A 22599-nucleotide genomic window follows, 5' to 3' on the forward strand; every position below is an offset into this window, starting at 1 on the left:
AGCAAGGACAGGTTTAATTTTGCTTTTCTTATGTTTATTTTTTTTTCTTTCCCATTGAGTTTGCATAAACCTGGTTTATTTCTCCAATCCATTTTACCACATGCCGCACAGCCTGCTGCTCCCAAGCTTGGCAGGAAGATAGGACAGGCTCAGGCAAGAGAAGGAAGGGACTTCTTTGGCATCATCACAGTTCATACTGTGAAATGTAGCAACTAAAGAAAATCCAACATCGGATGGGAAGATCTTTGGAGCACAGGCACCTTCTGCAGCTGTGCATTCGTACTGCACCTTGCGCAGCAGAATCTTGGACCATGCCAGAACCTCACTGATGACTTGTGATTATGGGTTCAACCTCCCAGGCCTCCAAAAAACAAGGGCTTAACCAAGATGAATTGCTCCCATCATGTGGAGCTTGATCAGAGTCAACTACTGCAATTTCTAGTGAGAGTTTCAGGCCAATGCAAAATTTTCAGCTTGTGTCATGCTGGTATTTAATACTTGTTTTATCACTACAAACGTGCCTTGTGCTGTCTGAGACTGCATGAGGCACCCTCTGTCACAAAGTACATGCTCTTATGTCAGCAGACTTCCAGTGGGAGTGCTTTCTTAGTGATGGGGGGCAATGAGAAGCCCAAAGTTGAGATCATGCCATGAACTGTATTTTCTTGACAGGAAAAAAAATTGAAGCTTTTTAGAGGCTCTCACATGACAGCAGCTTCATCTCTGTGGGCTACTAAGAATATGAGATTTTATCATGAATGGCACGTGTTACAAGGTGATCTTGAGACAGACTTTACTAATATAAACCCTACCTGCTGATACTCCTGTTTTGGGCATGGATAGTCTCTTTAAACATGCTGGGGCCAGAGTGGCTGGAGAGCAGCCAAACAGAAAGGGATCTGGGGGTGCTGATCAATACCCACCTGAACATGAGCCAGCAGTGTGCCCAGGTGGCCAAGAGAGCCAGTGGCATCCTGGCCTGCATCAGGAATGGTGTGGTCAGCAGGAGCAGGGAGGTCATTCTGCCCCTGTACTCTGCCCTGATTAGACCACACCTTGAGTCCTGTGTTCAGTTCTGGGCCCCCCAGTTTAGGAAGGACACTGAGATGCTTGAGCGTGTCCAGAGAAGGGCGACGAGGCTGGTGAGGGGCCTTGAGCACAGCCCTATGAGGAGAGGCTGAGGGAGCTGGGATTGGTTAGCCTGGAGAAGAGGAGGCTCAGGGGTGACCTTATTGCTGTCTACAACTACCTGAGGGGTGGTTGTGGCCAGGAGGAGGTTGCTCTCTTCTCTCAGGTGGCCAGCACCAGAACGAGAGAACACAGCCTCAGGCTGTGCCAGGGGAGATTTAGGCTGGAGGTGAGGAGAAAGTTCTTCCCTGAGAGAGTCATTGGACACTGGAATGGGCTGCCCGGGGAGGTGGTGGAGTCGCCGTCCCTGGAGCTGTTCAAGGCAGGATTGGACGTGGCACTTGGTGCCATGGTCTAGCCTTGAGCTCTGTGGTAAAGGGTTGGACTTGATGATCTGTGAGGTCTCTTCCAACCTTGGTGATACTGTGATACTGTGAATTCAAAAGTACTTTGAGTGGGAGCCAGCTCTCTGATACTCAGATCCAGAAACCCAGCTTCAGTTATATTTTCCTGCACAAATACAGGCCTAGTTAAATGCCTCATTCCCACTTCCCCTTTCCAGATTCTGTTCCAATGTTATAGAAAAAAACTAAAGGAAAACCATCTGAAACTAGACATTTTTTTGGCTCTCTCCAGCTAACGAATGGCCAAACTCATTAAAAAGCAGTGTCTGCTGGAGGGAAGTGAGGGATTCTTCAGAGTAGAGAAATTGCTTCAAAATGCCAAATTTGAGAGTAAAAGAGGGAAACCTGATTAATTACCTCCTAAAACGGAGGAGTTTTCATCTGAAAGTGTTAAGCATCCTTAACTGTATCTGATGTGTGCGGTGCCTTGTCACTATGGAGTGCCATGAGAGTGGAGTTTCTGATAGGTAAGAGCATAGCAGCAGCTTGCATTCAAATGCTTGCCGTAGTTAAGCCTCCAAACTGCTTAGCTGAAAGTTATCCTCAAAACCATGCTAGCCACAAAATCTTTCCCCATCAGGCTTAGCACTCTCTGATTCTCAGTTATTTCTTTTCCTCTTGCCTTTGATAAAACATTATCGCAGCGTTTCAGTGCTTTGGCTGCTGGTCCCTGGAGAAACCAGGAAGAGCAGAGACAAGAGAAAATTAAAGAGATGTTTGCCAACATAAAACATAATTAAAAAAGAAAAAAAGCACCCTTTTCTGTGTTCTTACTGAAACTCCAGATTGCAAGAGTTTAAATGATTCCTGTGGGTCTGCTCTACTCCTCACTTTTTATTCTCTACTGTTTATTTTTTAGCATTTAGTGCCATGGTCTGGTTGATTGGACAGGGCTGGGTGCTAGGTTGGACTGCATGAGCTTGGAGGTCTCTTCCAACCTGCTTGATTCTAGGATTCTGTTTCAGGTGAAGTAATAAAACCAGGCAGATCCAATTCCTTTTGCTTCCTAGCAGTTTCCTTCCTAATTTGTGTGTATATTGGCCTTAAAGCAGTGTAACAGAAACAATTAGAAGCGGTACACAGTAGGAGGCACAGAAAGCAAGAGAGCTTACAAAGCTGTCTTTGAAAGCTTGTGACCCCTTTTCAGGATGTTTTAGGGCCAATTAATGGATCTCATGCTTGTTCTCCCAAAACCCTTCAGCTTAAGCATATGAAGTGTGTGGTGAAGTTGGGCAAATGCTTTTATGGCTATGGAAAGAAGACAAGAAAGGAAGTTGCCTTGATTTTTATTTTGATATTTTCTTGATTTTTAGTGTTTTCTGCTGTCTTTTTTATTTGATATCATGGGTCAGGTTCTTCAGTCTGACGTTCACAAGAGACAGAACGCATACTGGTGGAATATTGTCCTGTTTCCTCCCATTTGAAGAAAGCTGTGACCTTATTGAACTAACAAAAGTCTCTTGGATTTCACTGAGGCACAGAGTGGCTTTAATTTATTAATCTTACTTACGTCTTGTTGCAAATTTCATCTAAATCCCTGCATCTGTGAGAAAGATTTCTTTGTTTTAAAAGAAAATGAACAGTTGCATTCTTTCCCTCCCTTCCCAGTAGCTCGTTTCACTTTCTGGTTTATTGAAGAGGCTGAAAAAATCATAATAAAGATGTGACTCCCAAAAGTGTCTTCCAGCCATGTCGTGGAAGATGCTGTCTTGGTATGTCATGCTTTAGAAGGCACAGAGACTGAAAATTTGGCTGGATGGACCACTGATCTCCACTGAAAAAAAAAAAAACATTTTTTGTCCATTTATGCTCTGTAACTTCCTTTTTGCACTGAGTTTGAGCTGCAGATGAAATCAGAATTAATACGAAGTATTCATTGCTTTAAAGCCTTCATGCTGTAGATTCCCAGAGTTTGTCAGATATGAGAAATCATAGAATCATAGAATCAAGCAGGTTGGAAGAGACCCAAGATCATCCAGTCCAACCTAGCACCCAGCCCTAGCCAGCCAACTAGACCATGGCACTAAATGCCTCATCCAGTCTTTTCTTGAAGACCCCCAGGGACGGTGCCTCCACCACCTCCCTGGGCAGCCCATTCCAATGCCAATCACTCTCTCTGGCAAGAACTTCTTCCTAATATCCAGCCTATACCTCCCCTGGCACAACTTGAGACTGTGTCCCCTTGTTCTATTGCTGGTTACCTGGGAGAAGAGGCCAACCCCCACCTGGCTATAATGCCCCTTCAGGTAGTTGTAGACAGTAATAAGATCACCCCTGAGCCTCCTCTTCTCCAGGCTAAACACCCCCAGCTCCCTCAGCCTCTCCTCATAGGGTTTGTGTTCCAGGCCCCTCACCAGCTTTGTTGCCCTTCTCTGGGCACCTTCCAGCACCTCAACATCTCTCTTGAATTCAGGAGCCCAGAACTGGACACAGGACTCAAGGTGAGGTCTGACCAGTGCTGAGTACAGGGGAAGAATAACCTCCCTTGTCCTGCTGGCCACACTGCTCCTGGCCAGGATGCCATTGGCTCTCTTGGCCACCTGGGCACACTGCTGCCTCATCTTCAGCCTACTATCTACCAGTACCCCCAGGTCCCTTTCTTCCTGGCTGCTCTCAGCCACTCAGTCCCCAGCCTATAGCGCTGCTTGGGGTTGTTGTGGCCAAAGTGCAGAACCCTGCACTTGGCCTTGTGAGAGACAGCCTCATCACAGAATCAAGCAGGTTAGAAGAGACCTCCAAGATCATCCACTCTCTCTCATCCTCATATCAAGGCTATACCTCCCTCGGCACAACTTGAGGCTGTGTCCCTTTGTTCTGTTGTTCTGTTTCGCACCGTCAGTGCCAGGCTGTGAAAAGCAGAGTGCTGAGCCCATTCTTTCTGCCTCAAGTGCTTTTAATTCTGGACAGGACAGAGCACAGACTCAAAGGACAATATATGGTGGGGAGGCAGCTGTGGTTCTAGGCCTGCTGGAAACAAGAGGGCAGCAATGTTTCAAATCTGACCTGGTAGTTTTACACACCCAGGCTTCCCTATGACTTGAGAGGTACAGCTGACATGAGTCTCCTGTGGAAAATGAACTGATGTTGCCATCAGCAAATTTTGCTGAGCCATGCACTGCAGAGATTCTTCCCCTGCCTTCTCACCAGTCCCTAGGCCACTGGGCACCAAAAGCCATCTGCACCCTTCAGGCTTGGGTCCACGTCGCAGGGCTGAGGCACACCCTCAAATTCACCTGCTGCTGCCTGAACTGTCAACCAGTGCCAAAATGATTTTGCTGCTGTGCCTGTGATCCTGCTCCTGGTCAAGAAGAGAGAAGAAAAAAACAGATAGGCCAGCTGTGCCCCAGAATTACTTCTTGCAATCTTCCTTGTGCTGTCTGTAAATCCCTATCTTCTAACAGTACCCCTCCTCACATAGTGTAGTTGTGTAACCACAGCCAATGTGGCCATTACTTAGCAGCTTCAAGGACACCACTTTGTCCTTGGATGCATGAATGCAGTTTAGAACAACCAGGGCCAGAACTCGGGTAGCAGGAAACTATGAAATATATTAATCCTTTTCCCAGAAGAACTGGAATGGAATCTGAGATGGACTGAACAGGATAACCCTGAGAGTGAAGGAGTCAGTTTAATGATGAAAAGCTTAATAATAGAACAAAGATTCGATAAGAGTGTAGAAGTGAAATGCAGTCTAGGAGCAAAGGTTTGGTGTGGAATGAAGCTGGTCTGGAAGGAGGACGGCTTATGTTGTGTTCTCATTCTTGAGGGACATGCAGGAGAAGCAGTAGGTGGAGGGTCAGCCTTTTCTGCTTTCCCTCTGGCCTTTACCTCAACAGCTGAAAGTCTAACAGGGGGATACTAATGGAACAAGTGGGGAGAATCACTCAGAAACACAGCACATCCAGCATCAGAAGTTGCTCTACCGAGAGGAGCTCTCCAACAGCAATTATGCTTTTCTATTGCACCCTTGTGGATTCCTCTGTAATTTGATTTACTTAGCAAGAATACATCTGTGTTAGGAAGACCTCTGTTATTCTTCATTATTAATCCTAGAGTGTCTTGGAATGCTTTTCTGCTGTTCTTGTCTTTTCTCAAATTAACTGATCAAAAACCAGAAACTCAAAACAGTAATGGTCTAGGCTCTAGCACAAGTCCAGACTTATCATAGGAAGGTGCCAGATGGTTCTGTTGCCTTTTGGATACTTTGGGTGCACATCTCCTGCACTTAAAAATTATACTGGCAATCCAGAATTCCCTGGAAGGGGGCTCAAGGTCTGTGTATTTGCTAACCTGCATGCCTGAGAAGGGGCCAGTAATGACAAGAGAGGTCAGCTAGTTTTGTGTTTCCATCTGTCACTGAATGTGAGTTACTGTCTCCTAAGTTTTTTTTGCCTGATAAAAGCTAGAATCAAATCTTAAGTAGTCTCATGCCTTTTCTGTAAATGGGTAGAGATGGGCAGCTGCAATGGGCATGTCTGGTTTGGAACTGTACCTTAGGATAGGGCAGATCACCCTTTCAAAGTGTCTGGCTCTTCCCTGTTGCTATAAAACAAATCTGCTTGACTAGCTGGTGAGCTGAACCTTGTCATTGTCAGGTAGCTGGAAATTGCTCTTTATTGCAGCAGAAACCTGGAGGATTATTTTCTGGATATTCCCTCATGTCTACTTTCATAGATTTAATTTTTGCTGAGTGAGCAGACCACATGGCCAAAATGTGTCCCCCTGTTCCCAGCAGCCAAGGTGCAGTTTTACCCTGAGTGTGTTGCCCTCAGAGCTGACTTGCCTTGGACTCTCTCTTTCCATTGCTGAACTGCATAAAATAGCTTCAGAGGGACAAGTACAGCAAGCAGTCTGATGGGTGTGCAAGAGCACCTACACCGCCCTGATGGCAGTAAAACTGCTACACTGACATAAATTGGCATTATATGTGACAGTTTGAAAGGGATGCTTCAGGAACCATTGGTAATTGGTGGCTGTGTAATAGGGATTGACTGGTATATGGTAGATGAAAAACTCTACTAGGAACAGGCACAGAGATATTAGTTTGGTCTGGAAGAAAAAAACTTCCTCCAAAATTTTACAGTGAGGCTGTCTGGAGACAGGAGTGACCCAAATTCTTAAGCCTTAAAGGAAAAGGGATTTAATTTTTTTTTTTCCCTACTTTAAACATTTTATGTGAACTAAGGAACTGATTGTGTCCTAAGATTTATGGCTTTAAATGTAGCACTTTCTATGACCAACATTTGATCATAGAAGGAATGAGTTGCCCAGGGAGGTGATGGAGTCTCCATCACTGGAGGTGTTCAAGAAAAGACTGCATGAGGCACTTAGTGCCATGATCTGGTTGATTGGACAGGGCTGGGTGCTAGGTTGGGCTGGATGATCTTGGAGGTCTCTTCCAACCTGGTTGATTCTGTGATTCTATGTCTTTATCACAGGCAGAAACAATTGCATTGATCTCATTAGGTTATCTATCATACGACATTATTTCAACAGACATCCCTGCTTGCCTTCTGCTGAGTAAAGGTTTTCAGATAAAATAGAGTTTAATCAGGATTTCATGCTTCATCCTGAATTTTCTGTAATGTACCTTGATAATTATCCATCACTCCAGTTGATAAGAGATAGTAGCTAAATAAAACTAAAAACAGAGATAAAATTGCTGGCAAAGGTCCTGTGAGTGTACTTGAATGAGAGTGATCTGGCACTAGGGTACAAGGTCTCCTCTCTCAATGCCAGGGATCTGAAATTACTTTTAAACCACTTGCCAGCCCTAACTTCTGCTGAGCAGAGCACTGGGAAGCCATGCTGTCTCAAAATATCTTAAACCACCCATTTTTCTATGAGAGGGAAGTTGGTGGAGGTTGATGCCGTTCAAAACAGAGGAGAAGACATCTTACCAAGGTGATGTGACAGTGGGCAGTGACCACATGGAACCATCAGGATGGGAGTTGGGGCTGCAGCAACTACACTAAAATTATTAAAGAAATAAAAAGGATCCCAGATAATTGTGATGGTTTGGGTGTTCCCTGCCCCCCCACACTTTGGAAGTCACCCAGACTAGACTCAGCCAGCTCTGGAAACTGAATGAAGCTTATATTTACAGCTAGCACAATATTCAAGCAGATATTTACAGTATATGCAGTTATAGACAGAAATATACAAGGTAAAAGGTAATACAGAAACACAACAGCCCTCCCAGAAATCTGAGTCCCCAGGAGGGGCTCCCAGCTGCCTCTTCACCTTCCCCCTACCCCTCTCAACCTTACTCCAGTCCCGAGGAAGAATGGAGGCTCAGCCAGGGGGTTAGGAAGCAAAGTGGATTAGTCAGAGAGATGGAGGGTGAGGTTAGAGAGCTGCAGCTCGGAGCTCCCCACCAGGAGAAGTGCCTTATCTATGTTTTGATTCTTGTTCTTATACATCTCAGCAAGCCTATGAGTGAAGTAGACATCACCTTTGTTTTCCTTTCACAGCCTGTAATCTAGTCCTTCTCACCAAAACATTCTAGCTAGCTTCAAATTAGCACAGTAATTTAACAGCAAGGGTGTATTGCTAGTGTCCCTCTGGGCTCTATGCAAAGAGGATTTATATCTGTGCTAGCACCAGCAAAAGTTATTTAGCTCAGTAGAAGCACATGGTTTTGTTTAAATAAATGGCCCTGCACTCAAATCTGGAGCATCCCCATGCCATTTACACATTTAGGATATTAAGGGTTTACATTACTAGGATATTTGTAGCCTAAAGTAAGGTTGGCATATATTCTTCATCCATCCACCACTAATGAGTTTAGGTATTTTTAACCACATGCAAGGCCAGGTCTACACAAATGCAGGTGTCAAAGTCCATCACACTGTGGGAATGGAGTATGATGCTGCCTAGAACAAGAGGACACAGCCTCAGGCTGCGCCAGAGGAAATTTAGGCTGGAGGTGAGGAGAAAGTTCCTCCCTGAGAGAGTCATTGGACACTGGAATGGGCTGCCCGGGGAGGTGGTGGAGTCGCCGTCCCTGGAGCTGTTCAAGGCAGGACTGGACGTGGCACTTGGTGCCATGGTCTGGCCTTGAGCTCTGTGGTAAAGGGTTGGACTTGATGATCTGTGAGGTCTCTTCCAACCCTGATGATACTGTGATACTGTGATATCTGTTACATCTCAGTCCTCTGGAAGTCCTTAGTTTTTGTCCTCATCCCTTTCAGAATCTAAATGTGCCAGCTGGGTTTGGGACATCTAGAAAAATGGAATAAAGTTGTGTTCATCAAAATAAAGAGTTTTGCTTGTCCCCTGTTTGCAAGCAGCACATGCCCTGGCAAGTGGTCTGTATTTCCTGCCATTTCAAAAGATGCTCAGATTTGGAAGGAATTGGCTGCCATCAGAATGGACAATGTCCCTTTTTATCCTCTGGGAAAACAAACACTTTGGAGTTTTTGTTGTAGGAGGAAAAAAAATATATTAAAAAGAAAAAGACCCATAGAGACTCTGCCCAGAAATCTGAAATTCGTGGCCAAACCATACTAGTGACCTTGCTAAAGACAATTATCATCCTGTATTCCTAGATTCTCTGGAGATCCCTGGCAGGGGTGTAAAATGGTATACAACCAATAAGGACTAATCAATTTTTTTGAGTTTGCTACACTCTTCCATGTAGAAGATTTGAGAATAATAACACATGCATGTGAAAAGTGTAAGTGTGTTGTCTGAAACATGAAACTACTGTTACGAAATTCAAACCAGCATCATGTAGGCATATGCCAGGAAGGATGTGCTAATGGATGGCAGAAAGTGCTTTTTTTTTTTTCACTGAAGAACTAGGCAGAATGAGGACTCTTGTTAAAAACTAGCCTGGTCTTCAGGCCTCATTTATACAAGTCATTGTAGCCTCCTTTCATTTCCCAAACCTCAGGCTCAGCTCAGAATCTTACCCATTCACATCAGCACCTTTTACCAAGGTGGTCCTGGAGGACAGCAGAGAATTTGGGATGATAATTAACTCCCTTGAAGTGTTCACGAGACACCAAGACTTAGTTTCTTGGCCTGGCGACCTCTGGGAGATAGTGAAAGTCATGTTGGTAGCACTGGGTCTTCATATTTCCACACTTCAATCTCCATCAGTAAAATGGGATGAAATGCAATATTTTTCCCTATCTTTCTACTGTATTCCTTGCTGTGGTTGTAGCCACTGCTGTGACAGCCCTGTCTAGCACAACAGGACCTGTATTTATTTTAAAGCATTTGGCAAAGGCAACATATCACAGTATCACACAGTATTATCAGGGTTGGAAGAGACCTCACAGATCATCAAGTCCAACCCTTTACCACAGAGCTCAAGGCCAGACCATGGCACCAAGTGCCACGTCCAGTCCTGCCTTGAACAGCTCCAGGGACGGCGACTCCACCACCTCCCCGGGCAGCCCATTCCAGTGTCCAATGACTCTCTCAGGGAAGAACTTTCTCCTCACCTCCAGCCTAAATCTCCCCTGGTGCAGCCTGAGGCTGTGTCTTCTTGTTCTGGTGCTGGCCACCTGAGAGAAGAGAGCAACCTCCTCCTGGCCACAACCACCCCTCAGGTAGTTGTAGACAGCAATGAGGTCTGCCCTGAGCCTCCTCTTCTCCAGGCTAACCAATCCCAGCTCCCTCAGCCTCTCCTCGTAGGGCTTGTGCTGTATTAGAAAGAGGCCCCATTTCCCCAAATGCTGTGGTGACAGCTTTGTGTCTCCACCCCATAAACACAGCAAAGGCAAAGCCCTAGCTTAGATAGGAAGCAATCTGCCTTTGGAAGGAAAGGGACAGGCAAAATGACCTCAAAGCAATTCAGCATCTGTGATTTCCTCGGTTCCATCTGAAAGCTTGCTCTCCATTTTGCTGACATATGAGCCAAGTGCCCTATTGTACATCAGTGTAACAAACAGCTGTTATCTTCTGTTTCATGGGAGATATGGCAGAGCATGATGTATTTGTGCCTGCTCTGTTGCCTCCTTTGAAATGTGGCCCTTGTTCAGTGCACCTTTCGCAGGGGAAGGCAGATGGTCATGGCACAAAGTTTCCCGTAACCTTGCAGTGTGTGCCGCATAGTGAATCAATGAAACCTGAATTACAGTCTATTGTCTGAGTTGGGAGCTGTGCTGCTAAAGTATCTTGCAGTGGCTGGAAGTCACTGTTTGAATGTCAACACTGCATCTATACTGAGGAAATATGACATTTCTCCCTAAAATTTCAAAGCAATGCCAAAGGGGATTTCTAACTGCGAAGCTGCACCTGATGTGAACAGGGATTGCATTGCTCATACCTTAACTACTAGTCTCAAAAGGTACCTTCTTTAAGTATGTGAATGTTAAGTGTGACCTCTCCTTAAAAAAAAACAAAACACATCAAAAACAAAAAGCAGCCCAACCAAAACAACAACAGCAAAACTCCAAACAAACAACACCAAACAAAACCCCTCAAATCTAATAAAGAATCTAAGATGAAATGCCAGAGACTAGGACTTTTTGGAGTCCAGACAGCACCAGCTGCCCCTCTGTGCAAGCTGTCTCTGCTTATATGACATTTGCAATGAGGCTTCAGGTGATTTGAGAAGCTGGCATTAGACTGCAAATCACCTTTCATGTCAGTTTGTGCCAGGATACCTCGCCAGAAGCTGTTATTTCAATGGGAAATAACAACTGGGAGTAGGGAAAAAATGAACTTCAGAAAAGCACTTTGTCATGTTCCTTGGGCTGTGGCAGGCAAATGCCGAAAGCAGTGTGAACTCCTGCCATCAGCACAGGCATAGGTAGAAAACTCTCAGTGGGAGGATTACCTCCTTTACATACCAGAGACAAGGTGAGTATATAAAACGTTCTCAGTGCTGTCTTTCAGTTTTTGGTATTTATTTCCTCTATGAGCAGACATGCTAGAATCCATCTAGGTTTCATTAAACCTGGTACCTTGCTTCCTTGATTTTTCCTTGGGATGGGGAATGCTTACAACAAGCAGGTCTGGCAATTTCAGATAACGACCTTCATGCAGCACAGGTGTTTCTAGAAATGGCTAATGTTGGATGTAATAGATGTTAAAAGTGTTTTCCCCAAGTGTTTTCTGTCCTTTTGCAGATGACTGCTTCTATGTGTGTGTGTAGGTCAGAGCATCTCCCAAATTCAAGCTGTCAGCCAGCTCATTCCCACAGCGCATCTAAGCAAAGAGCATTATCTCATGTGGACTTGCTATTGCAAGATGTTTTTATACATTAAATGGCTTGAGAATTTTGTGGGTTTACTAAATACAAGAAGGAAGAAAGCCTGAAAGTTATACTTCAATTTACAGGGTGGGGGAATAAGCAAAATGTTATTTGGTGTGCAATAGGCATTTAATGCCTGGATTAATTTTGTTTGTTTGGTTGGGTTTGCATTGAAAAGATGTGTTCTGCTAGGACAGTTTTATCCAATCGACTAAGCCTTCTTCCTCAGTTTGCAACTGGGTTTGGTCTGCTCGATCCACACATGCTACCCATGTCCTGAAGGGGGCAGACAATAGTAATTGCAGAGTACTAGAATAAGCAGAGTCAAAAGCAAGGCTCTTCCACAGAGTTTTTTATATCCTAGCATATACTGAAATAAGTGAGACCAGACTAAGGTTTGTGTTCTTAAAATGTAAATGATTTAATCAAGGTGTAAGGCAGATTCTTTTCTCTGTGTCACTGATATAAATCCATGAAATCTTAAGTCTAAAACCCCACTGATTTTAATTATGTTTTACTAGAGTCACAGTTGCTAATAAACTTTATGAATCTGCCTATTTTTTTTACCTATGTACTGAGGAATCAGGTCTCATTTTCTATACATTTCCAGTCTCATTTCCTGTACATTTCCAACTTTCTAAAAGGCTTTCCAAAGTGTCAGGAAATCACAAAGATCTTAGAAATTAATCTGCATCTCAAACACTCATACACTAGTAATTGGAGATTTGTTGTTGTCTATCAGAGTTAAAATGTGATTGTCTTCTTCAGGACGAGGAGCTTGCATGCATATTTCAGTGTCTGAACATCTGGGACTGAAATGAATACCTGAGCAGGCCTTCAACTGCAGCAGAGAATTGCAAATGAGTCTATAATGAGTAAGAAACAGTTGTGGCAGGGAACAGGGACAAGTCTCCGAGTCCACTGAAGTGAATGTCATGACTTTTGTTGACTGCAGTGGCCTTTGAAGGGAGCTTGTGGCATGTCTGTGAAAGGAAGGTAGTCAAAAGCAGTATCACTGTACCACATCTTTTGCAGGATAACCAAAGGCTCATCTCTTTTACTTTCTCTCCCAGGATGGAAGAAGCAGTTTTATTGGCCACCAGCTTGGAGGGGTCATGGAAGTACCAAACAGCAAGGACCAGAGAGTCAAATCAGCCCGAGCCATCCAAATCACTTACTACCTCCAAACATATGGCTCTGTCACCCAGGACCTCATTGGGGAGAAATGGGAAAGTGAATTCTGTAAACTGATGCACAAGATGCAGTTGGATCACCAAGATCTGCAGCTCTACTCACTAGCATCCTTTAGTCTTTGGAAGGACTTTCACCAGACAAGTCTCTTGGCCAGGGGCAAGATTTTGGTGAGCCTGATGCTGATCCTCCTGACTGCTACCCTCTCAAGCTCCATGAAGGACTGCCTGCGTAGCAAACCTTTCCTGGGACTGTTGGGAGTGCTCACTATCTGTATTTCCAGTGTCACTGCGGCAGGGATATTTTTCATTACTGATGGAAAATATAATTCTACTCTGTTGGGAATCCCTTTCTTCGCTATGGGTAATTATTTATCTTCATAATAATAGGATTAACAGAGCTTAATGACAGGATTGTAAATTACATCCTGGGTTATAAAGTGCAGATTTTACCTTGAGTGAAAGTCTAAGTCATTTTCATCTTGTTAAATTGATCTGTGCCTTGCCAAAAGAGGTGGGGGGGGGGGGGGGGGGGGGGGGGGGAGGAAGGAGAAGAAGGAAAAAAGGAAACAAACCAAAGCAGTAGCAACAATAAAGAGCAAGTGACGTTGCTGGAAGCTCATCCAATATGAAAGAGGCAGTTTTATTTATTTCTGTTACAGAATGAAGGAGTAATTGTTATTGAAAACCAGTCAGCTCAGCACAGAAAATGGATATGTGTTGACCTGACTTTGATGGGAGGCCAGCTGAAAGCGTAAGTTAAAGTAGGAGGGTGCTGAGGAAGGAAAGATTTTAGCATTCTTTTCAAGGAGGGCTTCGCTTCCAGCTCTGTGTAAGGGGCAGAGGGGAATAGGTTGGTGTAAGAATAAGATTGATGGACTTTATCTCAGAAAGGAGATTACTGTTGTGGTGTTTGCCAGGCTGTAAGCAAAGGGGCCTGTCAGTATCTGTAGCACATAATCCCTCGTTTTGTGAAGTCCCAGATCAGCTGCAGAGATTTCTTTTGTGTCGCAGCCAGGCAGGGGAAGGTGCAGATGAAGAACAAACCCAAACATCAGCACTTTTAGCAGAAGAATTGTTTTCATTCCTTCTGTTCTCAGTTCTGTTCCAAGTGCTTCTGGTGTATCTGTGTGGTTAATGACTTTGCTGGGAAGGTACACTGGAAAGGAAGAGGGAAGCATGCCCAAAATGACTTGCTGAAGCAGCGCTGTTGATGCACTCACATCCCTGTTGTCAGGGTTTTGCTGTATCATGAGTCTGAACCCTAGAAATGAACCCCCAGCAGTGGCAGCTGAGACACACACACACACACACACACCCCCCCAAATCTTCATTGTGTCTTTTTCACCTGTGGACAGAGGCCTTCATTTTCAACAGTTAATTTCCTAGAAGAAGTTCTTCACAGAGAGAGTGATTGGCATTGGAATGGGCTGCCCAGGGAGGTGGTGGAGTCACCATCCCTGGAGGTGTTCAAGAAAAGACTGGATGAGGCACTTAGTGCCATGGTCTGGTTGACTGGCTAGGGCTGGGTGCTAGGTTGGACTGGATGATCTTGGAGGTCTCTTCCAACCTGGTTGATTCTATGATTCTATGATTCTAGTTCCATTCTTATTTCTAGTGCAGTGAGAGATGACTAAATATGCTGAAGTCAAGGTTGCAGAAGGGTCTTCCTAAAACCCTCAACCTATAACAAATGCCTTACATTTTCTTGCTCTTCCCCTCAGGAAAAGACCTGTAGGTATGTACATTCCCCATTCCCTTGCCTCCTGTTTTATCTGTTCCATGATAATGCATCCATGTCACTAATGAGGGAGGCCAAGGCCAAGTCATGGCTTCTTCAGTCCTGCACCCAACATCTCTGAAAGAGTTGGGAAGGAGTAGGATGAGGTGGTTGGACAAGATTCCAGGAGGGAAAGGGAGGAGTGAGTCAAAAGACGGGTTCCTGGTGGGTTCAGCCTCGTTAAAACTGATAAGCAAAGCTGTAGCAAAGTCTCTAATTTAATCTTCACTGTTAAATGTGACAATGGCCCCTGGCATGGTCTCTCCTGTGCCGACTCTTTCAATGCTAGGCACAGCTCTGTAGATAAAGTGGACTTGATGGAAAGAATGTGCTGAAAGGGGGAAGGAAAGAACACTGGCAGTAGAGCCAGGTTGTGACAGGGATGAAGCCTGACCTGAGCAAGGGGTGTGGGCTTCAGAAAAGGAGATCCACATGGCAGAATGGAAAGAAGGATGACAGTGAGGAAGGGGAGGCTCATGCAGGTTTTCAAATTATGGCAACCTTTCTGTTGAGTGTCAAGAGCCTGGAGAAGAGGAGGCTCAGGGGTGATCTTGTTACTGTCTACAACTACCTGAAGGGGCATTGTAGCCAGGTGGGGGGTGGCCTCTTCTCCCAGGCAACCAGCAATAGAACAAGGGGACACAGTCTCAAGTTGTGCCAGGGGAGGTATAGGCTGGATATTAGGAAGAAGTTCTTCACAGAGAGAGTGATTTCCTATTGGAATGGGCTGCCCAGGGAGGTGGTGGAGGCACTGTCCCTGGGGGTCTTCAAGAAAAGACTGGATAAGGCACTTAGTGCCATGGTCTGGTTGATTGGTTAGGGCTGGGTGATAGGTTGGACTGGATGATCTTGGAGGTCTCTTCCAACCTGCTTGATTCTATGATTCTATGATTCTAAGAGGTGCATAATCTAAGAATGGGGCCGAATGGCACTGCCTTGCTTGTGCAGCAAGCTGAAGTAGGGGCAAAATAACAGTAAAGTGATGAAAAGCACCTCCCCTCCATTGCTTATTCCTCTGCCGGTGTCCCTTTTTAGATGGCTGTAGATAGAATTGGCCTGTACTCTGCTTGGCAGATCACAAATTTGTCACTCCCAAGAAGCCCCAAACAGTGCCTGTAGGTGAAGCTTATCCTTCTGCTTACCTCAAAACCATCAGCATCTAGGCAGGCCAGAGGCACCAACTGAAATGTCAATGGCATCATGCTTAATTTGTACTCACCAAACATGCAGAGACAAGAGTGGGAGCCTCTTAAAGCAGAGCAGCTCAATTTCCTGTGTAGGATGGTGGTAATCCAGCAGTATGTTTGCTGTCTGCAGAAAATTAATATTTGTAACTTTCTGCTGGGTTTCCTGCTGTCATTCTTGTCACAGCCACTGCCAAAAGCAACAGAAAATGAAAGAAAATGGAAAAAAAAAAAGGCATAAAAAAAAAAAAGCAAACACAAACCCAAACCTGTCTTGGAGTGAGATATTTGCACAAAATCCTTCTATCACATTGAAGCATCCTCAGGTTAAATAAGAACACATTCACGTAACCTTCTACAGAAATTTAATTCAGATTGAGTTTCAAATATCATTAGAGAACAGTTTAGAGTACCTGGGAACTGCTGCTGGTAAATATCGATCAGGAAGTCTGCATTACCAAATTCATTCTGGGTTACAGCTTGCAAAGTGCCATGTGCCTTTAGTCCCATAAAAGACAGTGCCAGCTAATGAGACCTTGCTTTACTGTCATATACCCAGAGCCTCACAGACCTGTCCTCCTCACAGGGCAGGTTTTTCTACTCTACCTGATTTACCATGAACTGGCCTGGCACCTAAGAGTAGATCCTTTGAAGATCCCTAGACAGTTAATTCTGTAGATCAAAATTCTGGCGATGTTATATCAGTATCCTTTGCTGCTGGCACAGTAAAAAGCAAACAATATATCAAACAAAACTTGTGCCAATACGGATGAAAAGGTATGCAAATGTGGGCTTCCTAGAATTAGCAAATGGTAGATTCAAAAGTCAGACCTTCGAAGTCAAGTTGCACATACTTTACAAGTTAAAGCAAGCAGTCTACCTGGACTTCAGCAAAGCCTTTGACACTGTCTGCCACAACAAGCTCCTAGCCAATCTGAAAGCCCATGGCTTAGACAGATTCACTCTGTGCTGGGTCAAGAACTGGCTGGATGGCAGAGCCCAGAGAGTGGTGGTGAATGGTGCCACATCCAGTTGGCAGCTGTCACTAGTGGTGTTCCCCAAGGATCAGTGCTGGGCCCAGTCCTGTGCAATAACTTTATTGTTGATCTGGATGAGGGGATTGAGTCCAGCATCAGTGAGTTTGCAGATGACACCAAGCTAGGAGCAGGTGTGGAGCTGCTGGAGGGCAGGAGAGGCCTGCAGAGGGACCTGGCCAGGCTGGATGGGTGGGCAGAGGCCAATGGGATGAGATTTAACAAGGCCAAGTGCAGGGTTCTGCACTTTGGCCACAACAACCCCGAGCAGTGCTACAGGCTGGAGACAGAGTGGCTGGAGAGCAGCCAGGAGGAAAGGGACCTGGGGGTACTGGTAGGTAGTAGCTGAAGATGAGCCAGCAGTGTGCCCAGGTGGCCAAGAGAGCCAATGGCATCCTGGCCTGCATCAGGAACAGTGTGGCCAGTAGGACAAGGGAGGTTATTCTGCCTCTGTACTCAGCACTGGTCAGGCCACACCTTGAGTGCTGGGTCCAGTTCTGGGCTCCTCAATTCAAGAGAGATGTTGAGGTGCTGGAACATGTCCAGAGAAGGGCGACGAAGCTGGTGAGGGGCCTGGAACACAAACCCTATGAGGAGAGGCTGAGGGAGCTGGGGGTGTTTAGCCTGGAGAAGAGGAGGCTCAGGGGGGACCTCATTGCTGTCTACAACTACCTGAAGGGAGGCTGTAGCCAGGTGGGGTTGGGGGGTTGCCAGGCAACCAGCAACAGAACAAGGGGACACAGTCTCAAGTTGTGCCGGGGGAAGTCTAGGCTGGATGTTAGGAGGAAGTTGTTGGCAGAGAGAGTGATTGGCATTGGAATGGGCTGCCCAGGGAGGTGGTGGAGGCACCATCCCTGGAGGTGTTCAGGCAAAGCCTGGATGAGGCACTTGGTGCCATGGTCTAGTTGGCTGGCTAGGGCTGGGTGCTAGGTTGGCCTGGATGATCTTGGAGGTCTCTTCCAACCTGCTTGATTCTATGATTCTGTGATTCTGTGAGTAACAGTCACAAAGTGCCTGCAAGTGCAATACTACACAGAATATACAGGCAATGTTAGTTCTGGCTGCTACTAACTTTGGAACACTTCAGCCTGGCATTTGCACACTGTCCATTTAAAGTTCATTTGTTTAGTCAAAAAATAGACAGCTTCTTCCAACATTAATGTTTGAAAGGATTCATTTTAATGAAAATTCGGTGATGTTCCTCTGCAGTTGTCCTTTTTTCCTGCAGAGATGGCAGGATGCTGCCATCTGAATGAGAAGAGTTACCCTGCACTTGGACAAATGTTAGATTCATAACTCCTCTTGGAGTGCAGAGCTTCCGTGAGTTTCAGGTGATAGAAACCTATAAAAAAGTGAAATGTTTAATAGTTTTCTAAATTTTATCTGAATGACGTCCACATAAATTATTTACTGTAGTCCTGCTGTGAGGGAAATGGTCTGCTGGGATAAGGCATAACTCTGATGTACTGAGCTCTTCTCTTTATCCTTGAAGGTGAAAAAAACTTCAGTGTGAATTTAGGTATGAGGACAGTAATAGCTCCAAGTGCTGGGTGCTGCACTTTGGCCACAACAACCCCATGCAGAGATGCAGGCTGGGGTGGGAGTGGCTGGAGAGCAGCCAGACAGAGAGGGATCTGGGGGTGCTGATTGATACCCGCCTGAACATGAGCCAGCAGTGTGCCCAGGTGGCCAAGAGAGCCAGTGGCATCCTGGCCTGCATCAGGAATGGTGTGGCCAGCAGGAGCAGGGAGGTCATTCTGCCCCTGTACTCTGCACTGCTTAGACCTCACCTTGAGTGCTGTGTTCAGTTCTGGGCCCCCCTGTTTAGGAGGGACATTGAGATGCTTGAGCGTGTCCATAGAAGGGCAACGAGGCTGGTGAGAGGCCTTGAGCACAGCCCTACGAGGAGAGGCTGAGGGAGCTGGGATTGGTTAGCCTGGAGAAGAGGAGGCTCAGGGGAGACCTTATTGCTGTCTACAACTACCTGAGGGGTGGTTGTGGCCAGGAGGAGGTTGCTCTCTTCTCTCAGGTGGCCAGCACCAGAACAAGAGGACACAGCCTCAGGCTGTGCCAGGGGAGATTTAGGCTGGAGGTGAGGAGAAAGTTCTTCCCTGAGAGAGTCATTGGACACTGGAATGGGCTGCCCGGGGAGGTGGTGGAGTCGCCGTCCCTGGAGCTGTTCAAGGCAGGATTGGACGTGGCACTTGGTGCCATGGTCTGGCCTTGAGCTCTGTGGTAAAGGGTTGGACTTGATGATCTGTGAGGTCTCTTCCAACCTTGGTGATACTGTGACAGTGGTGGGAAATTCTGCTTGCTCTGACTCCTCTGTTTCTGATGCCACAATCTTCTCAGACAGCTGTCTCAGGCAAACCAGTTCACCCAGTATGGTGTCCAACACTGCATGTTTGGAGTTAGTGAGGATTAACTCTTCAGAAAAGTCCTTTGCCAATGCTACTCTGGCTGCCAGGATCTCCTGCAACGAGACACAAGAGGTGCTGATTTTTAGCTGTGCATAGTGCTCAATGTGATGATTTAGAGAAGATGGTCTTCTTTAGGCTCGGTGCTTCCTCCTTTAGGACATGAATTGGGCCTAAATGTTTGGTGTGTCTGGGATTTGTTGTGATTTTGGTTTTGTCATTTTTTTTTTCTCTGTTATTTTTTAAAGTGTGGTGGGGTTTTTTGGGTTGGTTTTGTTTGGTTTAGGTGTGTGTGGGGTTTTGTTTTCTATTTAGGAAGGGGTGGTGGGTTTGTGTTTTGTTTCGTTTGCTTGTCTTGAGTTTTTTGTTTGTTTTTAAGCTGGGTTTTAGCAATCACCATGTCAAACCAGAATGCCTTTCATCTCTCTTCTGGGGCAATTACAAACTGTACTTTCTGCAAGTTTGACACTAGCAGAGCTGTCACTACTGGATGTGTTTCAGGTAGGACGCAGAAGGTCAAATTGTTCTAGATACCAAAACTGGACCTGGTTAGATGTTCACATCTGCCTTTAGCGTTTGGTTTCACAACACATTTCAAAGGGATGTTATGTACGTGACATAATTATGCCTAATCATCAGTAATTAATGTAACCAGAAGGTTAACTACATAATTGAGGTATTATTGCTTCCATGATTTGCTTTTTAATGCACAGGAACCAGTCTGATATCATCAGAGAGATAATCATTTAACTCAGCTAAGGCTCTGACTGTATAACTTTAAATGCAGGCATATTAATTCTGGTATTACACATTATAATGATTTTTGGCCAGTCCATGAGGTACCTCATTGTGTAAATTCTGTGAAACATGTAACTACAGTGTCATTAGAGTGGAATTTGCTTTTTGTATTATACATAGAATCATAGAATCAACCAGGTTGGAAGAGACCTCCAAGATCATCCAGTCCAACCTAGCACCCAGCCCTAGCCAGTCAACCAGACCATGGCACTAAGTGCCTCATCCAGGCTTTGCTTGAACACCTGGACTTGATGATCTGTGAGGTCTCTTCCAACCCTAATGATACTGTGATACTGTGATACCTCCAGGGATGGGGACTCCACCACCTCCCTGGGCAGCCCATTCCAATGCCAATCACTCTCTCTGCCAACAACTTCCTCCTAACATCCAGCCTGGACTTCCCCCAGCACAACTTGAGACTGTGTCCCCTTGTTCTATTGCTGGTTGCCTGGCAGAAGAGACCAACCCCCACCTGGCTACAGCTTCCCTTCAAGTAGTTGTAGACAGCAATGAGGTCCCCCCTGAGCCTCCTTCAGGCTAAACACCCCCAGCTCCCTCAGCCTCTCCTCACAGGGTTTGTGCTCCAGGCCCTTCACCAGCCTTGTTGCCCTTCTCTGGACACCTTCCAGCACTTCAACATCTCTCTTGAATTGAGGGGCCCAGAACTGGACACAGGACTCAAGGTGTGGCCTGACCAGTGCTGAGTACAGGGGAAAAATAACCTCCCTTGTCCTGCTGGCCACACTGCTCCTGATCTTAGAGCGATGGATTCACCATAGGGATAAGGAGTATTTTCTGAGTTTTGTCAGTCTGAACCATGAAAGCCTTAAGATCTTCATGGGAATGGCTATTTTTCATTGAGCCTTTAGAGAACACTAAGCTCAGTGGATGTCTTCAACACATTGCATCTTATTACTACTACTACCAGCAACAATACTTTTAGTGTCAGTGTAGTAAAGAGATAGAAAAGCTTTAGGAAGCAATAGGCTACCTCTTTCCAGCACTAACCCTATATCTGATATGAGTGCAAGATGGATGACAGTGCAGACTTCTCTGCTAAAATGCCCAGTTACTTCTTCTCTTGAGTTATTCAAATAGAAGAGGGAAGCAAGGCAAAAAGCAGACAGGAGTCCAGGAAGTTGTTAGTATTTCAGATAGAAGCAATCTAACCTGTTTTGAAGGGTCATTTTTAAAACAATGGTTGGTGATCTCCCTTAAGTAAATTTGAGAGGTCACAGTATTACCATTGGTAGTAGATCTGTGAGAAACTGCAGGAAAAAAAGTCTTAGTACAGATGAGAAATTCTTTCTCTTTTTGAATCTCAGAATACAAATGCAAGTGCTAAGGTGCATGGTAGTGTTATTTCACCTGTGCATGAAGTACCACAGCATTTCCAATGTTTGCTTCAAGCAGTAGACTTTCTGATTACAGCTGCAACTTAGAAATATTTCAAAACTGACTCTGACTTTGGTTTTGCCCTTTTGATGTAGCAGTAAAGCAAATCCCATGTGAATCTCATGTTAAATGATCATCTCCTACCTGTGTAGGGAGCACAAGGATGACTCTTCAGAGCAAAGAGAACTGCTGTCATGAACCACCACCACTCCATGCCTTAGAAATACAGTGAGTCAGTCATTTTAGATGTTAAGGCAGTTCATGTCCCCAGAAACTCAGCAGATGATTAAGCACTTGGAAATACCTTGTCCTTACTGACAAAATGTCCATTCTTGACTCCTACAGGGGGAAATGAACATTAAAACCAAAACCAAAACCAAAACCAAACCAAAACAACAACAATAAAACAAACCACAAAACCTCCAAAACAGCCACAAGACAGGAGCAGTCCAAAAAATGGAGGTATAAAACTGTTTTAAAGTGCCTATTTGGATGGACAGATAACAGATCATAGGGTAGCATCATAGGATGTTAGGGGTTGGAGGGGACCCAGAGAGATCATCGAGTCCAACCCCCCTGCTGGAGCAGGACAATCCTATCTAACACAGATCACACAGGAACACATCCAGACAGGCCTGGAAAGGCTCCAGAGAAGGAGACTCCACAACCTCCCTGGGCAGCCTGTGCCAGTGCTCTGGGACCTTCACAACAAATAAGTTCCCCCTTGTGTTGAGGCAGAACCTCTTTTGCTGCAACTTACACCCATTGCTCCTTGTCCTATCCCAGGGAGCAGTGAGCAGAGTCTGTCCCCCCTTCTGGACAGCCCTCAGATACTTATTAAACATTTATCAATTCCCCTCTCAGTCTTCTCTTCTCCAGACTAAGCAGCCCCAGGTCCCTCAGCCTCTCTTCATCAGCCATGCCCTCCTGTCCCCTCAGCGTTCTCCTAGCCCTCCACTGGACCCTTTCCAGCAGATCCCTGTCCCTCTGAAACTGGGGAGCCCAAAACTGAACACAGTATTCAAGATGAGGTTTCAGCAGGGCAGAGTAGAGGGGGAG

The 22599-nt window shown here is 45.5% G+C and overlaps 2 protein-coding genes across 2 annotated transcripts in view; both read left to right on the forward strand.

Moving 5' to 3' along the window:
- The window catches only part of LOC135176618 (patched domain-containing protein 4-like), a 28921-nt gene extending 15531 nt beyond the window's left edge, over positions 1-13390 (forward strand). The window contains exon 2 of the mRNA XM_064145739.1: positions 12816-13390. Within this exon, the coding sequence (XP_064001809.1) occupies positions 12816-13316 (501 nt within the window). The 3' untranslated portion in view covers positions 13317-13390. The remainder of the gene's footprint in view (positions 1-12815) is intronic.
- GCFC2 (GC-rich sequence DNA-binding factor 2) overlaps positions 1-22599 on the forward strand; it is a 988578-nt gene that overhangs the window by 816839 nt on the left and 149140 nt on the right. The window lies entirely within an intron of this gene.

Source organism: Pogoniulus pusillus, chromosome 7, assembly GCF_015220805.1.
Source record: "Pogoniulus pusillus isolate bPogPus1 chromosome 7, bPogPus1.pri, whole genome shotgun sequence".
Taxonomy (NCBI): domain Eukaryota; kingdom Metazoa; phylum Chordata; class Aves; order Piciformes; family Lybiidae; genus Pogoniulus; species Pogoniulus pusillus.